The sequence below is a fragment of the Diceros bicornis genome, chromosome 5, assembly GCF_020826845.1.
Source record: "Diceros bicornis minor isolate mBicDic1 chromosome 5, mDicBic1.mat.cur, whole genome shotgun sequence".
In the NCBI taxonomy this organism is placed as follows: Eukaryota; Metazoa; Chordata; class Mammalia; order Perissodactyla; family Rhinocerotidae; genus Diceros; species Diceros bicornis.
The window spans coordinates 78,633,021-78,659,232 of record NC_080744.1 but is presented as its reverse complement, the minus strand read 5'-3'; the positions used below and the strand labels follow the sequence as shown (position 1 = coordinate 78,659,232).

The window sequence follows — 26,212 nt, the reverse complement described above, 5'->3', positions numbered from 1 at the left end:
CCTTCCCTTGTGATATGTATTCCAATCCTCCTGCACTGGAGTTGAACTCAGGCTGTGCCTCTGCCTAGGCTATTACCACTAGCCTGCAGGGGCGTGGGGGGTGGGGATACATCCTAGTCATTACTTTGTTTAAGTGCCAATTTCTAAGACTTCTAGGTTAGAAAAAAACTAGACCTGGCTGATTCTAGAAAGAACAGGCAGAGAGGATGGGTTTCAGGAACGAGGCCTCCCAGGCTCAGAGCTGCAATCTGCCACCTCTCAGATGCTGACCAGGGCTCTATGGGCCTCGGACACCGAGAAGAGAAGTCAGGGCACAGTTATTTCAGTTAAAAAGTGAATGGTCCCTCAAAACCTGCACTGGCAGTGTTGTCACAGGAAGTGACTTGACCTTTAATACTCTGTGTTCTGAAAAGATGTTTTGGGTTAGGTGTGAGCAGATACCAGGTGTTTATTGTTAGGGCCTTTTGTAACTTACCTTTGTCCTTTTGAAAGATTTCACAGCACCGTTTTGCACACAAGGCGAGCTCTTTCCAATGTACGAGGGGTTATGGAAAAGGGTTCGATCCTTTGCTGAAAACTGAAGAGACCAGTCCCAAACTGAGGGGAATTTTAAACCTTTTTCATCACCCAATTGTATATTTTTGCTTATAGCAAATTCCTGCAAAATAAAATATTTGAACATTTTTGAAAAGATGCCAAACTAAGATTTTCTTACATAAATTCCTTTTTTTGATGAGCCATTCATCACTATTCAAGTTACATTTCCAAACCACAGCAACTCCAAACCCACTAGAGCAGCATGTTTTCCAAGAGAAAAGACGATCTTGGTACCTCCGACCAGAGGAACCTTCATACTCTGTGTTGAGTGGGGAGAGCACATTGTCTCCCCAAAGACACCAAAGAAGTTGGACCCTCTGGGCAATGAGTATGTTATTAGGAGAAGTAAAATATCACTAATGTGATACTGTAAAGTCTTAAACATGCCAAAGTTATTTTTATAATTGCAACCCTTTACTTTTTAAGCATATGACCACATTTACACAATTACCTCTTGGGTATGAAATTTGGTAAGTGGATTAGCAAAACAATCTTTGGGTGGAAATCACTGCCATCTATGTTACACCTTTTTTCTAAATGGATAGCCATGCTTCACTTATTCAGCAACCTTAAATATCTGGACCACAGCCCAGGAGCAGGGAGGCAGGAACCAACTCCCCCGTGGTCCTAGCATTTGGTCAAGATCACGAAAACCACACACGGGGCTGGGTCCCTTGCTCACAGGAGCCCTCCTCTAGCCCCACTGTGAGCTCATGAAGCCTAGTGACCGGGTTTTCCCACCACAACAAACCCAGGCAGCACAACGCTATGGGGTGACAGCCGGCCGCCTCGATGTGGAGGAGGAAAGGAGCAGACTGTCCCCAACTATGCAGCCGCACTTAGCGCTGTGGAGAAAGGAACCTCATCTTGGTTGAGGGACAAAAGCAGGCTATCATGACAGTTTATACAGATTAGTTCTCTGGAGGAAATAAACCAAAATACTGAGTCTCTGGATGGTGGGAAATGATTGATTCTTATTTTTTGCTCTGTACCTTTCAGTAGTCTCCAAATTTTCTACAAAAAACAAGAATTTCCTTGGAAATTAGAAAAAAGGCAAAGACTAAAAGTGCTGCAGTTGGGAAGCCATCTGTGTCCCACCGCCAGGTATTATCCAGGCCGCGGCGAGGCTCGGGACCAGCAGGAAGTGGTTAAGTTGACAGCATGGGGCAGTTTACAGAATCTTCTATTTCAACTAAGTAAAACTTAATTCATTAAGCACCAAATATATTTATTTTTTTAGTTATATGAAATTTCATCATATGAAAACATAGATCATATGAAAGCATGGATAAAAGCAATCCATTTACTTTAGAAAATAGTACTGTTAAGAGCTGAAATCTAGTAAAACATAAAACCCAACCTGTTTGAATGGCCCTTAGGGAGTGTATATAGAAAACAGTCACCTTTTTTTTTTTAATGTGAAAACTAAAAATATTTATCTCCAAGGAAGATGATCAGGTTTTCCACAAACAGTACCTGACCACCAGCATCTGAGGTGGCCTCAGAACGGAAAGAAACCCTCTGGCTTATGGCCGTGTGGAAGGGACTGAGAACAGTGGTCATGCTAAGAATCAGGACCCTTAGGTCGGCGGCCAGTTCCCTGGGGAGAGCAGAGAGACGGCACTGAGTGCCTCCAGTCCTGCTGTTATGCTAAATTACAAATATGAAATGCTGAGGGAGGGAGGGATTCACATTAGTATTTGCCAGAAAAAGCTTTTGAAAAAAGCCAAATTAAAAAAATATAGCACTAGAGCATGGAACAGGGAAAGCAGATATACCTTTAAAAAATATTTGTTAACTTTTATTCCTGTATAGAAATCTCTTTGTAAATATCCAGAATCCTGCCAAGAAGCAGGAGTGAGGAGTGAGTGTCTCCAGGGCACCCACCTGGCCTCCACAGAGCTCTCCTCTCAGGTGCCCACCCAACGCACCACAGTCACCAGGACCTCAAGGCTTACACACTCTTGTTTGACACTTACGTCTAACGAGGCTATTTGATTTTCTAGCCTTGTATAAATTTTGAAGGCTCAAATCGTGTGTGTGTGTGCATGCGAGCAAGCTGTGTGCACAGGGCAGTGAAGAGAGTGAGAGGAGAGGCAAGGGCAGGCAAACACAACCATGTGAACCAGCTGGCGGCAAAGCAAGGGGCACAAAAATGACACCCAGAGAACGAGAAAAGAAGAGTAACTCAGAGACCATTTATTTTGGGAACAAATAGTCTCCCACACCTCAGGGGCTCCTGAGCCATCTACTGGTCTCAGCACAGTACTGAGAGAGGTGAATTCTTTTAGGAAAGCATAGAATACATTTTATAAAAATTCCCTTCCCAAATTACCCAATCTAAAATACCCTTTGACAGTGCTGAGTTCCTCCGACCCCATGCTCCTGGAGAGCATCACTGCTGAGACATGGCTCACCTGTGAGGTGAGACCTGCTCCACCTCCCTCATGACTCCAGCTTTCTGCCTCTATAATAACCCCCCAGGCCCTTCCTCTCTTTGGGATGTTTCTCAGTAATGAAGTTCTGTCAATTGCAATAGCCTGAGTAAAATCACCTCCTTAAATGTCCAGGGCATATTGTCTTTCACATCCACCATCTGGAATAACTCACTTCTTTAGGAAAATTTGCATAATGCTTTACAGTTAACAAAATGTTTTCACCTCACACAATGAGGCCAAAGGTACTATTGTTAGTTTGATGGATCCATTTGAGAAACCCTCAGCATTTTCCCAGACTAGGGCCAGGATCCACGTTTCCTGACCCCAGGTGGTATTCACATTATACTAGGCCACAATACCTGGACAAGGGCCTTAATGTCAAGGCTGAGGAACCCACAGCTCACTGTAAAGGCAACCTCCTTCTTACAAAGACTTCTTACAAGGGCTGCCCTTTCTGTTTCTCTCAGTGGTCACTGCAGCATTTAATGACTATTCCCGTTGTTGGTTCAAATGTGGGTGAGACAGAACTTGTGGTACTGGAAGGTTCCACTGGTGGCAACCAGTAGCTAGTTTGAAGTTTGGCTTGCAATCCTCCTTAGTCACGATTTTTTCTCTATTCAATGAATTGTGACTAGAAACTGAACTAGTCTAGTTCCATGCCTATATTTCATCTCTGAAATTCCTTCTCCATGGAACTCTTGGAGAAAAATAATCTTGCTTTTGTACAACACTTTTATTCTACTGACCTAAGAAATAAATGTCCTCAAACAGGATATTTTTGATTACCCATCTGAACAGCCCAAATGTGAAAATATATATACAAAACCACGACATTTTAAGATGGTTAAAATAATTTACATCTTTAAACTGGCTTATTATGAACATCAGAGAAAAATACATAAAATGCTCATTCATAAAAAGGAAACGAGTTCCTAGATTTTTAAGTCTTTAATTAAGTCATTCAGAAATTATAGCTTAAATGCTAAGATAATTCTAAATTGTATATTTTATTTTTTTTTAAATAGAAAAATTTTTTTTGCTGAGCTAACATCTGTTGCCAATCTTCTCCTCTTTTTTTGCTTGAGGAAGACTAGCCCTGAGCTAACATCTGTTGCCAATCTTCCTCTATTTTGTATGTGGGTTGCTGCCTCAGCATGGCTGACGAGTGGTGTAGGTCTGTGCCCGGGATTCCAACCTGTGAACCTGGGCCGCTGGAGTACATGAACTCAACCACTATGCCCCGGTGCTAGCCCCTAAATTGTATATTTTAAATACACAGCTAACTGTACTTCGATTCTATCTCATTAAAGTTGTGAAAAAAAAAATGCTACAGCCACAATGTCACTCACTGTGCTTTGCTTCACCCGCTGGTGAGGAGAGTTGAACAGGAACGTGCCGAACAGGGAGATCCAGGTGCTGTCATACAGCACTGCTAAGTAGGTCTCCGAGAACTCGAAAGCTGCTGGGTACTGTTCCAACAGCTGCCACGTGGCATCCAAGAAGAGCAAAAATAAGGGAGACTGGCAAATACAAATAGAAAATGGGATTATTTAATGTTGTCCTTCAGTTGTTCACATTTCCAAATTTATCCCTAATGTTAAAGAAGAGATTAATAAGAAAACATCTAAGCTTAAAGCGCTTGGCTCCTGAGTTGAGCTCAGGATACGTGAATAGATTAAACACAGCTTATGTCAGACCCAGGAAGCATGTTCCACCATGGTAAACATCTCAATTAGTATACCAAGTTGAAAAGGCAAAGTAAATAGATGGGCAGGTTGTCACTGTATGAATGGGGGACAGTTAAATATGTGTTTAACCCTATTCTGGAAACAATTGTTTAGAACATAAAAAAGAAAACCCCAAACCAAAAACTAATTTCTGTAATTAGCTTTTGGTTGACCCTGCAAGCTCAGGATCCAGAAAACTTCCCGGAATTTCAGATAACAGTTGGCATCAGCCTCTAGCTGACATGGTACATCCCCAAGTACAGCAGCTGAGGACAGCTACTGTATCTTGCCCAGTGCATCCCAAGGAAGCCTAGCATTTTACAAGTGAAGTATTCACTGTTGAGATTTCCTCAGATAATACAGTTTGTTATTAAACACGAGAAACTCCAAGTCAAACTGTGTTCTCTGAAACAACCCTGTCTACAAGATACCTGCAAGGCCATTCACAGCTTAACTACGGATCCAAGGCAGCCGCTAGCTCCACAGCTATTACAGCTATTACAAAGATGTCCCTCTCAAACTTTCCATTCTTAACACAGGTGCCCCATGCTAAAAAAAAATGTGATAGCCCAAAACTGATTTTTCAGAATATCAAATGTGCTCATTATCCGCTTTGCAGAAGAGTTAATGCAACATTTCTTCAAGTAGTTCTCAACTTAGAGAAACTCAACAGACAATCTGTTAGCATTTTACCTATATAGTTACAATAACCCTCATAAGTACATCAATTTGGACTCTAATCCACTAGTTAGTCTTAGATTAAGGAAGCTACAATGTACTAAATGCAGTATTTAAAAAGCTTCCTTGTCTCTTCACAGATGGAACATCTCTTCACACAGTGACATAAATTTTATCTTGTGCACACTTAAAGACTGTTAATAAGCATTAAGATTTTGTTACCTCTTTCTCCGATCTCTTTAAGTGGTTGCATCTGTCTAGGAACTGATATCCTGCCATGACCCACTCCTTCTGTATCAGACTCTGAAATCCGGTAATTGTCCTAAAATAGGGATCCAGCATCACTTGAATAAGAGAGGCTACAATACAGCTCAAGTCTCTTCCTTCCTCCTCTGTCAATAAAATGGAAAGAAAATGATTATTATTTGGAAAAATACTAAGAGAGAAAGGGAAGGAAAAGTAAAGCAGGTAATTCAGTATTCTACGCATAGGCTGCTTTCAAAATCCAGTAAATTTCACTGGATTCCAGCAACTATAAAATATTAGAGACTTTTAGATCAACTAAATTAGTGTTTAATGGAGATGGCCTTTTATATATAAACATTTTCCAGATAATAGAAGCGCATCCCTCACACTTTAAAAATTTCAACAGTTTGTTGTAGAAATCTTTCAAGAGTCCATTATTTCTGTTTTCTCGAGAATATTAAATATAATGTAATCTTTCTACTGACAACTCCACATGGTGACTCAGAGGTGAACAAGAGGAATGGGATCATCATCTGAAAAGGTGGCAAACATTTCCCTCCCATCTTTTCCAGCTGGTGTCCTTTCAATGACGCCAGTAATACCCTGGAATAAAAGCCAGCCAAAGAAATCAGAAAACAACTGTCAACCAATATCCCTTATGATTAGATGTAAAAATCATCATTAGATGCAAACCAAATTATCTCAGAATGCAAGAATTTATCCCAGAAATGCAAGTTGGTTTAATATCTGACAATCAATTAAAGCAACACACCATACTAATAAAGGACAAAAATAACATAATCATCTCATTAGATGCATAAAAGACATTTGTGTGATGAAAATCCAATGTTCATCCTGGATAAAAACTAGGAATAGAAGGTAACTTCAACCTGATAAGAGGAATCTACAAAATCCTACAACTAACATCATTCTTATTAGTGAAAGACTGAACGCTTTCTCCCTGAGATCAGGAACAAGACAGGATGTTTGCTCTTGCCACTTCTATTCCACACGGTACAGGAAGCTCTAGCCAGGGAAACGAGGCAAGAAAAAGAAATCAAAGGCATCCAGATTGGAAAGGAAAAGGCAATCACCGTTTTGCAAACACAATCTTGTGTATAAAAAATCCTAAGGAAGCCACAAAATAATTACTAGAACTAATAAATGAGTTCAGTAAGGTTGTAGGAATTCTATACACAACAATCTGAGTACACAATAAACCTGAAAATGAAATTAAGAAGACAATTGTATTTACCATAGCATCAAAAATAAAATACATAAGAAGAGATTTAATAAAATAAGTGCAAAACTTGTACAGTAAAACCTATAAAACATTTCTGAAAAATTGAAAAAAAATTGAAATAAAGGGAGAGAGATTCATTTCATGGACTGGCAGATTCAATATTGTTAAGATGGCATTCTCCCCAAATTGATCTATGGGTTCAACATATGCCTATCAAAATCCCAGCAGGCTTTTTTGCTGATCCTAAAAGTTATACAGAAATGCAAAGGACCCAGAATAGCCAAAATAATTTCGAAAACAAAGTTGGAGTGCTTCCATGTCTCAATTTCAAAACTTACTCTATAGCTACAGTACTCAAGATAATGTGGTACTGGCAAGGACAGGCATAAAGATCAATGGAATAAAACTGAGAGTCCAAAAATAAACCCTTACCATTTACAGTCAGTCAATTGACTTTTGACAAAGGTAACAAGCCGTATCAATAGAGAAAGAAAAGAATAGTCTTTTCAACAAATAGTACTAGGACAAATCAATAAACATATGCAAAAAGATGAATTTAGACCTTTACTTCACAACATACCCAACAATTCATTCAAAATGGATCACAGATCAAAATGTAACAGCTAAAGCCATAAAATTTTCACAGAATAAAACATAGGAGACAGTCTTCATGACTTTGAATTAGGCAGTTCTTAGATAGGACACCAACAACATGATTCACAAAAGAAAAAATAAATGGATAAACTGGACTTCACTAAAATTTAAAAATTTGTTCTTCAAAAGTCATCAAGAAACTGAAAGACAAGCCACAGACTAGGAAAAAATATTTGTAAATTATATAAAGATATAAAGAACTTGTATCTAGAATATGTAAAGAATTCTTAGAACTCAATAGTAAGACAAACAACCTAATTGAAGAATGGGCAAAAGATCTGATATTTCACCAAAGACAATACATTAATGGCCAATAAGCAGATGAAATGCATTAGGGAAATGCAAATGCAAACTACACTGCACTCCCACTTCACACCTACCAGAGGGACTAGGATTCTGAAGACAGACAATAGGAGTGCTGGTTAGGATATGGAGAAATGAACCCTCATACATCGCTGAGGGGAAGGGAAATGTGGCATAGCACTTTAGAACACAGTTTGGCAGTTTCTTACAAAGCTGAACATAAATTTACCACATAACTGAGCAATTCTGCTTCTATGTTTTTACTCAAAAGAAATAAAAACGTATGTCCCCACAAAGACTTTTGTGCGAATCTTCACAGAAGCATAATTCATAACAGCCAAAAACTAGAAACTATCCAAATGTCTATCAACAGGTAAATGGATAAATAAAATGTGGTGTTTACAAACAATGGAACACTACTGAGAAATAAAAAGGAACTACTGATACACGTTACATGAATGAACCTCAAAAACACGTATGTTATGTTAGAAACCAATGTTACCTCAAAAAAGAACAACAAATAAAACAACAAACCAGAGTGGGGAAAAAACAAACCCAAAACAAACAAACAGAAATGTATGTTAAATGAAAGAAGCCAGAGGCAAAAGATCACAAATCGTATGATTCCATTTATATGAAACATCCAGAAAAAGCAAATCTAGACAGACAGAAAGCAGGTTAGTGGTTGCCTGGGGCTGGGATACAGGAATCTTTTGCGGACAATGAAAAATTTCTAAAACTGGACTCTGTATATTTACTAAAATTTATTGAATTGTATTCAGAATGGGTGGATTTTATAATATGTAAATTATACCTCAATAAACTCTTTAAAAAACACATTCTAAAAAAAAAAGTGTTAATAAAATGCAGGCTCAGTATCTCTTCTGAAGCCTTTTATTTTACAACAAATGCATGTGCTAAGTAGGATTTTGCAATAGCATGAGAAGACCCACTGGTTGAGAGGAGAGATTACTCTATTGCTGGGCTCTGCATGCATTAGTGAATTAAATACACCCTAATTACATCAGTTAAGGATTACCTGAAATAGTGGATTACTATTCTTTTCTTTTTCTCCTAAGGGTTTTGAATATCTTTATTTTGTTACAGTCAGTTAAATCTGACAGTTGGTAAAACTACTTCTGTATGTTTCAGTAGCATAGCACACTCATAAACTATACAATGTGAACATATTATAAAATCAGGTAGCTTGTGGTTTATTAAACATTATCTGTAAGCTTAGAAATTCTATTTGCTGTAAAGTTATTTAATATACAATTATCCTTTGCTTAACTGAAAGATTTTTACATTGTAGTTTATTCCTACCAAACATTAAGAAAAATTCCTATTATTGGCTATTCAATTCAGTCAATTTCTTGATACCAAACGGTTTCTTTGGAGTTACAATCTAGTATGAGCCAGAGGCACTTAAACTAAAACTTGTATGAATTAGAACGATAGCAAGGTTACAGAGAGAGGATGCTCTGCCAAGACGAATACTTTGTATGAATCCAATAAGGGCTGTGACCCACCCTTGTCATAACATAGAGAAGATTAATACAGGGCAGAAAATTGGACTCTTTTCTGTTCTTCTACTTGCAGTCTTTGTGCCACTGTTTTACTCTAATGACGTGTGAAACCTGCAGTGTGTCTGGCGGTATTGTAGTAAATAAGAGATGGCTAGATTAATGTAATTTACTTGAACGTGGACTATCAGTCACCAAGCTGGCTGGCATGGTGATCAGTGCTTTCAGTAATGAATTACCTTGTAGGACTACAGAGAGATGCTTGCTTTCTAATATGTATACAAGTTCTGCTGATTGTTTAAGGAATGCCCTGAAAAAAAAAAGGGAAAAACACTGTTAAAAATCAAATTTCCACCACAAATATTTTTTAATAGTACTTAAAATCAAGCAAATCTAATCTTTCACTATACACGTTTGTAATCTCAATAACCTTTATGAATTCTTTAATATTTATATGATTCTTCAACAGAGTATATTTTGATTTGTATATCAGGGAAATTCATTAACCTTTTATAATAAGGAAGCAGTTTATTTACATTCTTGAAATCACAAATCTATAGAGATGGAGAAGAGATTAGTGGTTTCCAGGGGACGGGGACGGGGATGGAGGGGAGCAAACCCAAAGGGGGAGCATGAAAGAGCCTTGTGGTGATGGAGCAGTTCTGTACTTGATTGCGGTGGTGGTTACACGAATCTATACATATGTGATAAAACTGCACAGAACCACACACACACACACACACGCATGCACATGCGGGCAGGTATAAATTGGTGAAATCTGAATAAGGCCTGTAGATTGTATCACTGTCAATTTCCCAGTTTTGATACCATATTCTAGTTGTATAACATGTTACCACTGGGGGCAGCTGGGTGAGGAGTACACGGCTCTCTGTACTCTTTTTGCACTTCCTATAGTCTATAATTATCTCAAAATAAAAAGTTACAGAAAAAAAAGGAAAGCGGTTGTACAAACCTTACATATTCTAACCACCGAGTATTTTCCAGTGAAGATAACCATTTCTCTTCAGTTTCTTCAAAAGGCTCTGTAATAAATATGGTAATTATTACACACACACACACATTTTGAACAGAGCTGTGTTGTAATCTGTGTGGCCTCAGAGTTCTAATACATCTATTTGAGCAAATGCAGGTGCTTTCCATGTGCCCTGTAATAAATATGGTAATTATATATATACATATACACATATATATTTTATATATATATATACACACACACGTCTAGGCTTTTTAAGCTTAATTTTACGTGACCAATATCAAAGTTAAGTGATACAGCACAGTTTTTACTATTTAAAAGTTGGCTTTAAGGAAGTGTTATGTATTTTCATTTCATAATATAAACATCTAAGAAGACATGTTATAATTCTATAAAAAACAAAACAAAGCATTCCCCCTGGCCTCCATCCTCTTCTCTCTGGCTTTCAGGGAGACCACCTCTGCCTTCTAAGAGCTAGTGACTCCAGCTTTCCTGGTCAGCCCACACACCTTGATTCTGGCCCTCCCTACTCATGGCTTCCTTATTGCAAGCCTTGCCCTCCTGCTTCTCTACCCTTCCCCTGCTGCCCCCAGCACATGGTTTATGTGGCCTTGGTGGCTGACCACTGCAGGAATGAGGGCACCTTCCTGACAGGGCTTGCACTGCCCTGCCCGGTTGTGTCCTGGCCCATCTCAAGGTGCCTCTCATCTCACAAACCTCACGCTTCAGTTACATTCCACTTACTGGATGGCTGATAATCACTCATGTCACTGTTTTTTTAACCCCCACCCCCAGCCCCAGCTCCCCTTCCAGGTAAGCGCCCACTCATCATTCCAGACCTGCTGCGGTGGCTGCCACTCCCGACCCTCAGGTGACTGGGGGCTCTCTCTGTGTATACTTCAAGGAGGACCCACTTTAGACTGAGGATGCTTTCGTGTGAGTTATCCCTCCAGGGCACATCGAAAACACCTGATAAGCATTTGCTCAAACAGATATATTAGAGCTCTGAGGCTGCACAGATTACAACATAGCTCTGTTCGAAATCCACATCAAGTCATGTATCTCAAAGAATAACAGTATGGGTCAAAATCTTTGTTTTTGTACAGACAAAACCTAACATTTGTCTATAAGGTAGCATGATTTGAAAGTGATTTAACTGGTTCACTTTTTCCTCCCAAACAAAAAGCAGTTTAAACTTCATTTTCTAAGAGCTTCTGACATTCTCATATAATAATTTGTACAAATATTTCAGTGAGCCTCAACTTAAATATATCTATTTCTTTATTCTTAAGGAATATCGCTTTTTCTGACATGCCTCATACAATGCTGTATCCCCCATTCATTATATATGTATATATGAAATAAAAATGAAATTACCATTAACGCATAGTTGCTTAAGTTTTACAAAAGCCGCCTGTATTTCTTGGATATTGGGCAAGGTCTTATCCAAATCTGATTTGTAAACGTCACTTCTCTGTGGATGACTTTTAGTTATTGCGTTACAAATCCTAATAAAGACAAAATTCTTTAGTCACCATTCATTCATTTATTCAACACAGATATTTTGAACACCTTCTATGAGCCACGGTACTACTCTAAAAGCTGGGGATACAGAACGAACAAGACAGGCCAGGCCTCTGCCTTTCTGGGGTTTACATTCTTGGTGGTGGTGGGGTAAACGAGAAAATAACAGGCTGTGGTGCATGCCATGGCTGAGGTAACTGAGCAAATGCAGGAGAGTTCAGGTCATGCGGTCAGAAAACACTCCTCTGTGAAGATGATACTGAAGCTGAAACCCAAATGACAAGGAGCCATGCAAAGATCTGGGGGAAAGTGTTCTAGGCAAAGGGACAGTTGTACAAGCTTGGCTGTTGGAGAAACCTAGAGAGTGCCAGCAGGGCTGAGATGACATGTCTGAGGGAAAAAGGGGTAGAGATAAGGTTGGACAACAAAGAGAATCTGTCCTAATTATGAAGAATAGGATAGCTGAAAAAATAAAAGGAATTAAAATAATTCTTAGCTTAATAAATTAAATAATTAAAACTACTGATGGTTATAAGGTTTTATAACTAACTCTCATCCAACAGTGTTGCAGCCCTCCCTGTAACAGCAACATTCCTAACTGGACACTTAATCAGCAGGCATTAAATAAAATAGGCTTGGAGTATGACAGAAGAGACAGTTAATTTCTAAGTGATTAAGGAAATTTAAAATTCCCAGAGAATATGGACTTTTGCGAACTGTAGTCGCCCTGCTTTCTGGAGAACTGAAGGGTCATTCATTTGAGGGTCACTTGATAGTTATTTGCTTCAGCAAATGCGGCTTGCTTAGTAATGGGACTGTGGAAAAAAACCTAAGATCTGGTTGTACCAATAACAGACTGGGATATACAATTTCTGAGACTCTCTGAGCCTGTTTTCTAAGATCCGTTCCTTTGTTCCTCACTTATTTAACAAGTACTGGACAAATATTCAATATCGGAGGTGTTTCCTGGGTGCTGTATATACAATGGTGTGCAAAAACAGATACAGTCCCTTCACCTCACAGAGCTTAGAGTCTAGTAAGAAAGATAGGCAGTAATCAAACTGTAACACATATACACAATTAAAAATTGAAATAAGCGTTATAAAGGAAAATGAGAGAGCTATAGAGAATGTCTAACGGGAGGCCTGATCTAATTTGGGAGGCAAGGGAAGGCTTATCTTAAAGAAGTCATGTTAAAATTGAGATATAAAGAATGAGTAAGTCCCAAGTGGGTGAGGGGGAGAGTGCTCATGGATGAGCATGAAGAAGGCAGCAGCACGGACAAACGCCAGGAGACATTAAAGGCCAGGGCAAGTCCTGGGCGGCTGGAGCCCACGAGAGACAGGGCATGGTACTAGATGAGACAATGAAGGAAGAAATGAGGGCACCCTACAACACAATGATAGGAGTAGAGCTGGGTTGGACGCATATAGGTTTGTAAGATTTCTGAAAAGTGAAGAATTTGATGATGGATTGGACATGGGGAAGGAGTGAAAGAGAAGACCAAGGCTGACTCCTAGGTTTCTGAGAGCAGGCTGTGGGAGGGTGTGGTGTCCATATGCTTAGGCTGGTTTTAAACACAGTGAGTTTAAAGGGCCTTTGAGACCTCCATGTGGAAGATGTCAAATTAGATTGGAGATATAAATCTGATGGTCACTAAAGCCCCAGCCATAGGTGAACTTCTTTAGGGAATACAAAATGGCAAGAGTAAGTGGCCTTAGATAGACTTTGTGTAATGTATGGAGAGAGGAGCATGGGCCTGCCGAAGGCACAGAGTGCCAGCAAAGAAGAGGAGAGTAGAGAAGAGCAGAAGCCCCAAGTGCTTTAAGGAAAGAAGGACCAATTGTTATGCTCACTGCTATGAGGAAGACTGAGAAATACCTTCTACTTTTATCACACAGAGGTTACTGGTGACTTTAGCATATGATGTCAAATTTGTTTGTGGTGGCTAATTAAAACCATTTGAATAACTGTGATTTTGTAGAACTAAGAGACACCGAACTATAAGAAAAGTCTGATTTAATCTAAAGTGTCTCAACTGGAAATCTCCGTACTTTGAAAGTACCTTAAAGGCAACGTCACAGCAAGATGTCAGCAGTGTAAGATCCTCACGTGTCTTATAAGCCAAAGGATTAAATTACATTTAGTATAACTTAAATGTTAATTTTAATATATTCACATTCTTTTCAAAATGCTAATTCTTATATAGAATATATGGTGAATAACTAACTAATAAGACTATGCCATTTTCTAATTATTTACAATTAGGAGTTTATCATACTTATCTATGACAACTAAAAATGTCCAAAGTAACAAGGACCATTTCTTGATTACCTCTGGTCGATCTTCCTCTGTTGCAGCATGTCTTTTATGAGGGCCATGCGCACAAGAGCACTGCCATTAGAGTGGCTCCAGCACCAGAGCTAGGAGAAAAGCAGAGCCTTTACTTAGCTGGGTAGAAAAATGGACATCAGTATTAATGAAATACAACAGATATCACTTACTGGCATCCTTCTTCCAACAAAAGAATGGGAAAAGATCTTTAGATCTTGGTCTGCTAAAGAACTTGGCACTACGAAGTATTCTGGAAGGCTGGAGGGGAAAAACAAATCATAACATGAGAGTCCTGTGCTTTAGGGAGGATTAGTGTGCTCTGTAGACCCCATATATAATGAAACACATTTATCCCCATTGAATGTGCACCCCTCTTAGTAGCCACATGATAGACACCGTAGGACACTGACCATCCTAGATATCTCAGTCTAAAACATGTGTGATGTGGTCAATTATCACAAAATTCATATTTATAGCAGGGGAAACATCCAAATGAGATATTTGAAATATTTTCCAGAATGATAATTAATCAAACATGCATGTAGTTTCTCAAAAATATACCCACTTCTGTTCTCTTGACAGGCTATGGCTTAGGAAATATTAGGCACACAAAACCAAACCAAACCCACAAATCTACCAAGAAGCTTTAGCTGCCTCATCTCCCTCTTCTATCCTTCTCCATCCCCAAAAGACAGACTGACCCTAGGACACTGATGAGACATCAATTAAGGTGGGCAAGCTCACTGCACCTTAAGACATCTCTTGTCTCTCTTCTTTCCTCCACATGGCCGGGCAGGTGAACAGAGGGAGGCCTAGTCAGGCCGTCTTGTGCTTCTCAACACGTAATGTACCAGAGCATGCCGGCCACAAAGTTTAAATTTACGGGGAGGCAGAAGACCCAAGCTGCATGCTCCAAAGCACCTTCCCTAGAACTGTACTCCTAGAAGTTCCTGGTACGAGATCAACCAGTAATAACACGGTAGTGTTTTGTTCTAAAACACTGCTTATCTGCAAGAACTAATATGGACCTTAATGACATTAAAATAAAACATCCCAAAAAACCCATGAGTACTAAATGTATTAAACAAACTAATTTAAGTAACAATTTTCTGGTCACTTTTAGAGAATTCTAGGGAAGCAGCTCATTATTCTGAAAACTGGCTAAGTAAAGGAAAAAAAAGTAAACATTTATACTGCCCTTCTTGTATGAACTGTATTTCAGGGCACTAAAGAGCTGACGAGAGAAAAGTCTGATAGAAAGCAGAAAGAATGATAGAATTAGAACATGACCAATAGCAATCCTTAATGAAATAATGGATCTGGGCAATGATCTTCACTCCTAATGAGAACCCTTTCTGGCAGCTAAATCCATCACATAAAAGGGGAACTCTGTACTGGATGATCAGACTGACTGCTGCTGGGCCCACTGGTCAACTAGCACCGCAAAGATGCCGAGATTCCACGTGATGCAACAGGAGGTACACAGGGCCACCTAATGAAGCATTCTTGCCAAAAACCCAGAACCTGAATTAATTAAGTAAGCCTCTACAGCTAACTAACATTTTATAGGAAATATAGGAGGCAGAGGAACACATTGAAGGACACCATGGGGAAAAAATCAGCAATATCTAGAATGTGGAAAATTCTACAGAATGAATGACCCAGTTTTGTCAACAAATAAATGGTAGGTAAAGAAAAGGGGGTGGGGGGAGACTGTCATTGATTAAAAGGCCTAAGAGATAGATCAAGCAAGTTCAACGTGATTCTGATCTGAACAAACCAACTATAAAGGACATTTACAGGATACAAATGCAAATAAACACTGACTGGATTATTGATGAAAGTACAGAATTACTGTCAATTTCTTATTGTGATTATGTTAAACAGCCTGTATCTTTAAAATAAAATATTCATTAAAGCATTATTAAAAACAAATATTCCATTAGCCATAACTTGAAAGTCATCAATGATAGCAGTTTGATTATTATGCATAAGAAGTCACTCCCAGCTATAAATAGCATTGTTAAAATTGGACTTACCAAGTGGATATCATGTAACCCTCGTTAACAGAGCAAACTCTCCATCCAGAAGCGCTGGTCCTCTTGATTTCTCTGTCCCAATCTGAGTAAGTTTCAAACAGTGGAGTTTTTTGGCTGCTGCCACCACCAGCTCCACTGCCACCTCCTGAGGGTATTCCATTAATTTTGTTGGCTACAAGAAAAAGCAATATAATTAATTTTGCTTTAACAGTCACACTTCACCCAACATTCCTTCTCCTCTTTCCGCGCCCCCTGTCACAAACATACTCTGATGTGATATCTCCTCCCTGTCTTTCAAGTCTCTCCAAGATTGTCTTACTCGTTAAAGCAGTCCTGAGGAAGAGGCAACCCTCCTCCTCTCTAAGGAGAACTCATTTTGTCTTGTCCTTACCCAGCTCTTTCCCAACTCTTTCAGCACCTTTGATTTTCCTGTCCTTCCACTGGCTCTATCTCCAAGGCCTTCAAACACAAACAGGTCAACTTGATTTTGGAAAGACTTTCCTTTGATCACGCTGCACCCCTCTAGCTACTACACTATACATTTTCCCTCCTTCCTTTTACTGACCCTGTCCCCAAATGATGAATGGTACTTGCTGCCCATATTTCCTCTCCATTTACTTTCTCCTTAACTTTCAATTGTCTTCTATCTCTACTGTTCTATGGAAACCATTCATGAGCCTCTCTCATCTCCCTGTCCCAAAGTGTGGGGTAAATTCAAGTAATTGCTAATTTTCTCCACATATTTTGTCTGGAAAAATGAATGCATCCAACAATCATCTCTGTTCTCAAGCCGTCCAAATATTTCATCTTTCTATTATTGACTCTCAACCCTTTTCTATGGCTCATTATAAAATTCTTGGTCTCCTATATCTACTCAATTTTCCTTGGATAAGCTCACAAGTGTTCCTCGTACTCCACCAGAGTGCCAGTCCCATGTGGAGATCTCAGCAGAGAGGGCCTCACTTGAATTTCCTTAGCGAGGAGCCTTCTCTAATTGAGGAGCACTGCTATCCTCTGCGAGCATGCCCACAGCCTCAGGAGGGCCTGCAGAGTGACCAGGGAGAAAGAAGGCACCCCAACATTCAGCTGGATCTACTCTGGCAATCTGGGGTGACAGGTGGCACCACCTTTCCTGGTCTGGTGTCTCACTGCTGCAGGCTGCACGTGTGGAAAGTCTCCCAGCTGACATACCCTACACCATGTTCTGCTGCACTCAAAGCAGCCTGCAGCTTGCCACAAGACACATTTCCTGAAAAACACGCTTTCATGATGCTGTATACCCTTGCCTCAAACTTCCAATCATGCTCATTTTCCAACTGAATCAAGCAAACTTAAATGGCTTCTCTTAAAAAGCCCTCACATAACTGACCAGACCTTTCTTTCCCATTATTCCCTAACTCCCAATCTCCCCTGTAGCCATGAAAAAAAAAACCTTCATTGTCCCATGAACATGCCATGCCCATTCCTACAGACTATTTATTAACACCTGGTTTAAGGCATGTATTCTCTGAGAAGCTACCATGTGCTAAGGCCTGAAAATTAAAAAATGAGTAAGATTTAATCTCTTTCCTGAAAGCACTAACAAGACAGTGGAGGGTAAGCTCAGTACTAGTCCCAGTGTACTGGATGTACGAGTGCAAGGAGAACACAGAGGAGGAAGCCTGAGCTCTCACTAGAGACAGAGGCTGGGGCAGAAAAGGCCTAATGACTTGGAACACATTGCTGGGCAGAGCAGAACATTCAAAACATGGTATAATTGTATAACATCAAGTAATTAAATACAGCTACAGCATTAGGGATGCAAGGGATGGTGGAAGAGAGGCTGGAAAATTACAGGGGCCTAGGCTCTCGGTCTGCGCTGCCCAAAACTAGCCACATGTGCTATTTAAATTTAAACTAAAATTAAAATTAAATAAAATTAAAAATTCAGTTCCTCAGTTACACCAGCCACATTTCGAGTGCTCAACTGCCACATGTGGCTAGCGGTTCCTACACTGGACAACGCAGATGAGAGAATATCCCCATCACTGGACAGTGCTACTCTAGATTATGAGGGGTCCTATGTGCCATGCCAGGAATTTTGAATTTTACCTTTTTTTTTTTTTTGCTTGAGGAAGATTAGCCCTGAGTTAACATCTGTGCCAATCTTCCTCCACTTTATATGCGAGTCACCGCCACAGCATGGCTGAGGAGTGGTGTAGGTCTGCACCTGGGATCCAAACCCACGAGCCTGGGCAGCTGAAGTGGAGCACACCGAATTTAACCACTATGCCATGGGGCTGGCCCCAAATTTTATCCTTTAAGTGGCATCAGAATGACCCAGTGATTCTGATTTTAGCAGAGCTTCTTAAAAATTAAAATGCTAATTCTAAGCACATATCCTGGAGTCCCACTCCATCTCAGTGTCTTCTCTAGGTAACAACAACCAGAAGGTGTGCTGGGGAAGTTGGGAGTTATAATCTCTCCAGAATGCAGAATCTTCATGGACTTTCCAGGCAATTCCCACTTAATACACAGTGTTCCAGAGCACCAAAAACCACAGAAAGCTATTCAATATTAGAAAATCTAAGTAATTCACCATATGACCAAATTAAAGTGGGAAAAAACCCCGTAAGAGCAGGTCTTAAGTGCAGAAAAACATTTGACAGATTTCAACACCTGCTTGTGATTTAAAAAAAACAACAAACTTCAGCAAATTAGGAATAAAAGTGAATTTCCTTAACTTGATAAAGGTGTATTTATCAGAAACATAGCAAACATTATTGTCACTCAAACCAGGAACAGAAACAATGCCTGCTATCATCAATACTGTACCAGAGGTCCTTGCCACACAATGAGGCAACCACCACCAAAAAAGAAGTATAAAGAACACACTCAAAATTTTTAAAGAGCTACATACCATCATGCACTGCACAATGACGTTTCTGTCAATGACAGACCTCATTTATGACAGTGGTCCCATAAGATTAGTACCTTAAAGCCTAGGTATGTAGTAGGCTGTACCATTCTAGGGTTGTGTAAGTACACTCTATGATGTTCATACAACAATGAAATTGCCTAACGACGCATTTCTCAGAACGTACCCTTGTTGTCAAGTGACGCATGACTGTAAATGGTCTGGCAGCATACCCCTAGCTGAGAGTCTAGAACTGAATACTTTTTACTGTTTTGAAGTTACAGACCTTAGTTAGCTAAGCTGAGAACATACTACTATTTATGAGATTGTTCCTCTGCCACATTGAGTCTCAAGATCTAACGAAGAATAGAACAAATTTTTCTGAACATAAAGTGAGAGCAGCTATAGGATCTTGCACTGTTTGCTATTTTATAGGTTTCAGTTGTTCAAAACCTGTCCATTTCTCAACAACCAGGACTAGGTCTTTTTTATGTTCTATATCTTCTTCAGTGAGAATTTATTATGCAATGTGTAGCAGATACTCAATTTGGCATTAGAGAGTCTGGAAATTTTAATGCTTTCCAGAAAGTCCCAAAGGTCTGATTCCTGTGGCCTGTTCTATAGGTGGATCACTAACAGGGGTCAGAGCAACAGACTGGCTTTGCCAGTCATCTTAGGATGACTGAGGTTTCAGGACATAGCTCCTGAGCCAACTAAAAGTGAAACCAGATACTGAGCGCTCCTGACCTTGGCTATCTTCTGTGATCCAGCTGAGAAGTCTAATCTTAGACTGTGTTGAAATTATCCGAGTTTCCACTTAATTAGCCCCATCCATATTCAGAATGGCCTCAAGCAATAGCAAAGACAATAAAAGTGGTCAATATATGAAAAGAAAGCTTATCACTCTGATGTTACTGCAGAAAATAGAAGTCATAAAGAAGGGTGAAGATAAAAACACAACTGTGATCATTACGAAGTTCACAAGAGGTAAGCCAACAAAGCGGCTCTACATGGGAGATCTGGACTTTGTGGCCTGGGGTAGAGCCAGCATGGCTGCATTTCTAAAAGCTCCTTCAGGGATTCTGATGTGCCAGGCTGATTATGAACCACCAGTACTCAAGAGACAGAAGGATCAATCACAACCATTTACAGTTACACTGAAAATCTTAAAAGAACTGACAAGTGACAAACTTTAAAAATTTCTATACTGTTTCAAATAGACTGTGTGCTTTGTAAGTGGTTTTCAAATAAGCATTTAAAGGAAAATCTAATACCAAGACCTATGTTAATAAAAAGGAAAAAACTACAATAAACTTCACTGAAAACGTACATTTTCCTGCTGTGAGTCTACATAACAACTTCAGATTATGTCACAGCATTTGCAAGCGTGATGTCTGTCATGGAATAGAGCTGCTAACACTGAGGCTGCAGATAACTTCAGGAGGTTTTCAACTCTTTAGTCCAGAAGCATAATTTGACATCTTATCAATTCTATAACAAAGCTGAATCTGTACTTTTGGAACATTGCCCAATAATAACCTGATTGATGAAAACAGAGTCCTTGTGGTCTCTTTCAAGTTAAAAGAGAAAAAAAAAAAACACTGTTCTGGTTTGTGCCAGTGCCTCCTGCGGTGTTAGAGTGCAGAAAAGTTCCAAAGCCTGTGGGTGCTATGCATCTTCTTGTACTTCAGGATCCTCAGAGAACTTGGATGACCAGTGACCTTTTCAGAGATGGTTTTTTATTCCAGCGATGCCAAATATGAAAGAAAACCTCAGAATGTCTAAGGCCATCTAAAAGATTCTTTTCTTAGATAATTGCAGGGGACATCCGCTAACTTCAGATCTTATTTGTGTAAACAGCTTTGTCACCTACCTGCCTGCAAAAAGGACTTCTTTAATCCAGCCAATGAATCAAGGTGTCATCCAGAAGTTCAAGAGTGGATTATTGGGCATCTTTCACTCACAAATTAATGAATTCTGACTGCAGTGTGTGGAAATTTCAGGCTTCTTTTGATCTTAAAGATGCAGTTTATACTTCTGCAACAGCATGGAAGGATATTAAAGGATGTTACCCTATGAGAAAACTTAACAAAACTTTGGCCAAGTGTTTTGTTTACGAAGTAGTTGTCAAAGGAGGAGGAATCTGAAGGATGTAATATAAAAAGTGTTCCTGAATATTTTAAGTATTAATTGTCAATCTTTATCAAAAAGCTATATACAAGAAGATATCAAGAACAAATTGATGCAAACAAGAAAACCCAGTAGTAGAAAAGCTGTGGGTTGAATAAACTATTTAAAGTATTATTAACCCAGAGATGCCCACAAGGAATGAAGAAAACTGTGAAAAAACAGGCATCAGGTCACCAAATCCATAATGAAGTTTACAGTATTTGCTGAGCTCAAGTCATTACATTACAGCAGAAGTCATGGACCTGTACACTGGACTGAATCGTTTCTATCAGGAAAAAAGCATCAAGAATTGGTCTGTATCGTAAACAAATTTAAGCGGGAATCAAAGACTCTTTCCTACAATTCTTTTACCTCCTGAAACTTTCATTTCAACTACTCTCTTGCAACTCTGGGTGAGGATCTTGTTGAAGATAACCCTGATGATCACAGTCTGTAGCTTGATGATCCAAAGGAATATCTGTCTAACTAACAGTGCAGGATCTATAATACTTTATTTTTAGACATTAAGTGAATTTTCTTTATATTAAGAAATAAAAAAAATTTAATTACACTGCTCAAGCCTAAGTTACAATTAGTTACATTTCGATAAGAAAAATTAAGTTACAAATACTTTGTCATCCAATTTCTATAGATATAGTACAAGATAAAAGCTACTCATTCTGCAAAGCATGACCTTCACATATCATCTCTATGGTGTTTACAAACAAGTATTTTTTAAAGTAGTGAAAATGTATTTATACCACACGCATCTGCAGAAACCGTGTATTGTTCCTACATTTTAATGTATTTGCAATATAGTGATATTAGAATCTACTTTTATTATACAGATTATTTAAATTACTACCATACATTTTGAGGTAACAAAATGTGAAGGACCAGTACAATTAATAATTTGTAAGATCCCTGTCCAGACTATGCTAGGAAGAATGGATCTTTCATTATAAATATGTAACTGACTTATTTTTCTTCCTTAAAAAATGGGAGCACACGTGACTCCGTAGGTGAGTCGATGTATGGTCACTACCCCATAAGGGGCTAATATGAGACACAACCTCTTTGTTTTTCTTCTATCCTTTTATGAGATTTTAAAAAATAATTGATTAAAATTACATCTGTATATAAAAAGAATGTACAGAATTACATGATCTGGAATTTTCCTTGGTGATGTCACTGCTGACACAGATATGTGGACAGAACTATTTTACTTTTACAAAAACTGCCTAGAATATACTTGTCCTTTGGACAAATGCTCATCTTCCTTTCATCAATCTTATTCAGAAGTATAAAATCAATATTTTGACAATCTTAATGAAGTCCACTAAAAAGTTTAACCACTTCAGTTTTTGCATGAAATCGCACCTTGCCAGAAAGGATCATATGTTTCAAATATCTTTTACTTTTCTGCTGGTTTTCTAAGATACGATTACTTTAACTCAAGCTACCAATTAAAAGGTGTGGGGGACAGATGGATGTATCTTCCTTCATCGTAAAATATAAGCCAGTGACTGTAGGTAAAACATTTGACATGATTCTTATAAGCCTATGTTTACAGCTGCTTATAGGTTCCTCCTGGTCACTTTTTAAGAAATAATCTGACAAACATTGTCTCTTTTAGTATATAGTGCTTACTTCTCTTAACAGTTATGAAGCTAATAATTCTACAATCATTAAAGCTCATGTACTTGGAGGCTTCTGATAAACATATGAATAAAATTTACACAATGTAAAGTTAGTCACAATATTTAATATTTCATATTTACCTGAATTGTGGTATTTTTTCCCAACATATTCAAATGCAAAGAGTAGCTGGAGGTCTGTTGGCTGGGAATAATGAGCTATTGCAAGGCATACCTAGGAAAAATTCTACATTTAGAATTTGATTTTAACACACTTAGTTAAATGAAATGTACAATAAGGCCTTGATTACTGGGAGCATTATCGTGGGGAAGTGATTATGGATACTTATTTACATGTTTTCCTGTTGCCCTAGAATGTGAAAGAGCTCCTTAAGGCCAGGTATCTCATTCACTATTGTGCCCCCAAATTATTTAATCTTTAGTGAGAACATGGTAAGTATTCAGTAAGTGTTTGCTGAGTTGAATTTTAAGATGAAAGTAATTTTATTCAAATAAATGAAACTTGAAAACTAATGAAGCATTCTCCAAAAAGGCAGTGCTATATCCACTCCTAAAACAAAGAAAAAAAAGTTTCATTTTTGGTGGACTATAACAATTTACTACTAGCAATTTGGAAGTGTTAATGTAAGGTATGAAATTTTAATGTTCATACCTCATGAATTAAAAGAATCTAAACTTAACAGAAAAGTTACAAACACAAATAAAAATGAGCAAGAACCCAAAAGTACATGGGTGGCTCAAAGAGGTACATCAAAAAAACCGTGTTTAAGTACAATGGTTTGCGATTATGCCTGTGGTGTAAAAAGCAAGGGCTTTCGAATCAAACAGATCAGGGCTTGAATCCTGGCTCTACCAAGCACCTTCCACGTAACTTGTGTGAAGTCAATTCATCTCTCGAGACTCAGTTTGCACATCTGTAAAATGAAGATAATACCTCTGGCTGTGGTAAGGATTAATAATCTTAACGCATGCCTGGCTTCTGCAGGAGCCCCATACATGGAAGTATGGTTGTTATTATTCTCAACTGCTGTTAGATAGAATGAAGGATGGTGTTCTATGCTTACAAAGCCCTGAACTAGACTGTGGGAGAAAACCCTCAAATGAGCAAAGAAGAAAGAAGAAATTTAAGACATACACAAGGAGAGAATAGTAGAAGATCTTACTTAAAAAGATTAAATATCATTTAGAAGAAAAAGCATTAAGCCAGAACAATATACTTTTGATGGTGGCCAAGCAAAAAAAGCTTAGTTAATTGTTAGTCCATGTCAAATTAGTGGTGTTTGGGGTGACTTGATGCAAATTCTATTAACTGGTAAGCATGTGTCAGCTTCTTGTTTAAAATATATTTTAAAAGTCTTCTATAGAATAAGTGTTTCTTGTCTTACTAAATTAAAATATACCACTAAGATGACAGAGTCCATCATTAGTTTTAGGGTTTTGACTAAAAACAACAACAACAAAAGTTTCTTGAAACTTATGTAACATCTCGATTTCTTCAATGCCTACAGGAGAACTTTCTATGAGAGTCCCACTTAGAAAACCCAGGACATAGTTATCTACATTCCCATTGCTGATCTGTGCAGTCTTCCTTAAAGCACTTTTTCTAGCAGTAAAACTACTGAAATACGTACCTTGAAAATATCCTTATCACTTCCTATTCCTCTAGGCACCATATTTAGTTTATAGCTTAGTTGTACTTTTCTCAAGAGTATGTTTCATTTTTGTCCCATTTCTCTGCACTACCATAGCCACATCCTTAAGCCATGTATATCTTATGCCATGTCCGTGGACTTTCCTACATTCTAAAAAAAAAACCCACAACACTTAAGAATTCTCTTTTAAAGACGAAATTTTGACAACAACTTTGCTCTCTGGATAATCTGCTGTGATTCCCAGATAACTGCATAATAAATTAAATCTTCTTATTCTTGATTATTCACAAATCTGGCTCTCCTCTACCAGACATCCCTTACCTTCCTAATATTCCCTCAGTAGTCTCTGGGCAGAGAAAAACAGGTTTGCACATATTCTGTCTTAGTCCCAGCCATCTCCTCCGCCACCTCCTGCTCAGGAAATCCTTCTCGACTGCTCAGCCAACCATGCTTTCTCTGAAATTGTCATCTCTGTTCAACTCTAATCTCTTCATAAGCCTTCCTAGACCAAGCCAATTTCACAGGAGCAATTGCAGAAACCCTTCAGGTCTCTCTGAATAACAACAGTTCCCATACAAAGTGTCTCTTTAGTTAACTGTGCTTATGTAGCTGTGCTTTCAAGGTATTCACATAATGAGCGTAGATAAAAAGTGGGACAAGGCGGGGTTCTTTGTTTTACTTCCACCATTAAGTTCAATTTCTCAATAACAGATGCCACATCCCTCATTCATTCAACAGATACTTACTGAGCATCCACCATGTCCTAAGCCCTGGGGATCCAGCAGTGAACAGAACAGACCCAAATCCCTGTCCTCATTAAGCTAACATTCTGGTGGGAAGACAGACATTAAACAAGATAGCAAGAAAAACTATAGTAAGTTAGATCATTATAAGTGCTAAAGGAGAAAAAAGTCCAGCAGGGAAGAAGGTATAAAGTATTACAGTGAGAGATGAAGGAGTAGGTTAATCAATTAGAGAAGGAAACCAGGAAAGACCTCTGCACAGATCTGAGTAAAGACCTGAAAACCTGTGCATTTTTGCCATCTCTTCAGCAGCTTCCTGAAGGTGCTTTGTGCTGAAAAGCAGCTGTACTAAAAATACCAGTTGAGAAAATTAAGTTACTAACATAGTAAGGAAAATGCTCCAAGCCAATAAGACTAGGCTATCTACTTTCTCTAAGACATTTAGAAAGCAGGCCCTGTTTACACAAAAGAAATTCACAGATCATTGATTATAAAATAGGTTTTTTTACGGCCACAAAGCAAAAACAAACAAAGCCTATCTGCTAGGCAAAATCCAAGGTAGCCCAATTATAAAAAGCCCTTAAACATAGCACATATCATATTTAAAAAGGTTAGGAAACAAGAGTATGTCTAATGGCATCTACATTTAAAGAAGACTATAAAAAACATTGTGAAACTAAAATTCAGCTTAAGCACTTGCATAATGGTTGATTTTGGAGGGAGAGGGGCACAACATGAACTAAAGGTGTTTAGCAGCATAATTACGAGTGTGTGTAACTTATTTTCATAAACCC

At 38.7% G+C, this 26,212-nt stretch overlaps 1 protein-coding gene across 1 annotated transcript in view; it reads right to left on the bottom strand.

Moving 5' to 3' along the window:
* The window catches only part of MTMR10 (myotubularin related protein 10), a 48,526-nt gene that overhangs the window by 2,680 nt on the left and 19,634 nt on the right, over positions 1–26,212 (bottom strand). Inside the window, exons 6-15 of the mRNA XM_058542274.1 lie at positions 23,147–23,237; positions 16,301–16,472; positions 14,432–14,519; positions 14,262–14,350; positions 11,781–11,911; positions 10,383–10,452; positions 9,649–9,719; positions 5,663–5,832; positions 4,385–4,555; positions 476–658 (exon numbers count right to left, since the gene is read on the bottom strand). Of these exons, the coding sequence (XP_058398257.1) occupies positions 476–658; positions 4,385–4,555; positions 5,663–5,832; positions 9,649–9,719; positions 10,383–10,452; positions 11,781–11,911; positions 14,262–14,350; positions 14,432–14,519; positions 16,301–16,472; positions 23,147–23,237 (1,236 nt within the window). The remainder of the gene's footprint in view (positions 1–475; positions 659–4,384; positions 4,556–5,662; positions 5,833–9,648; positions 9,720–10,382; positions 10,453–11,780; positions 11,912–14,261; positions 14,351–14,431; positions 14,520–16,300; positions 16,473–23,146; positions 23,238–26,212) is intronic.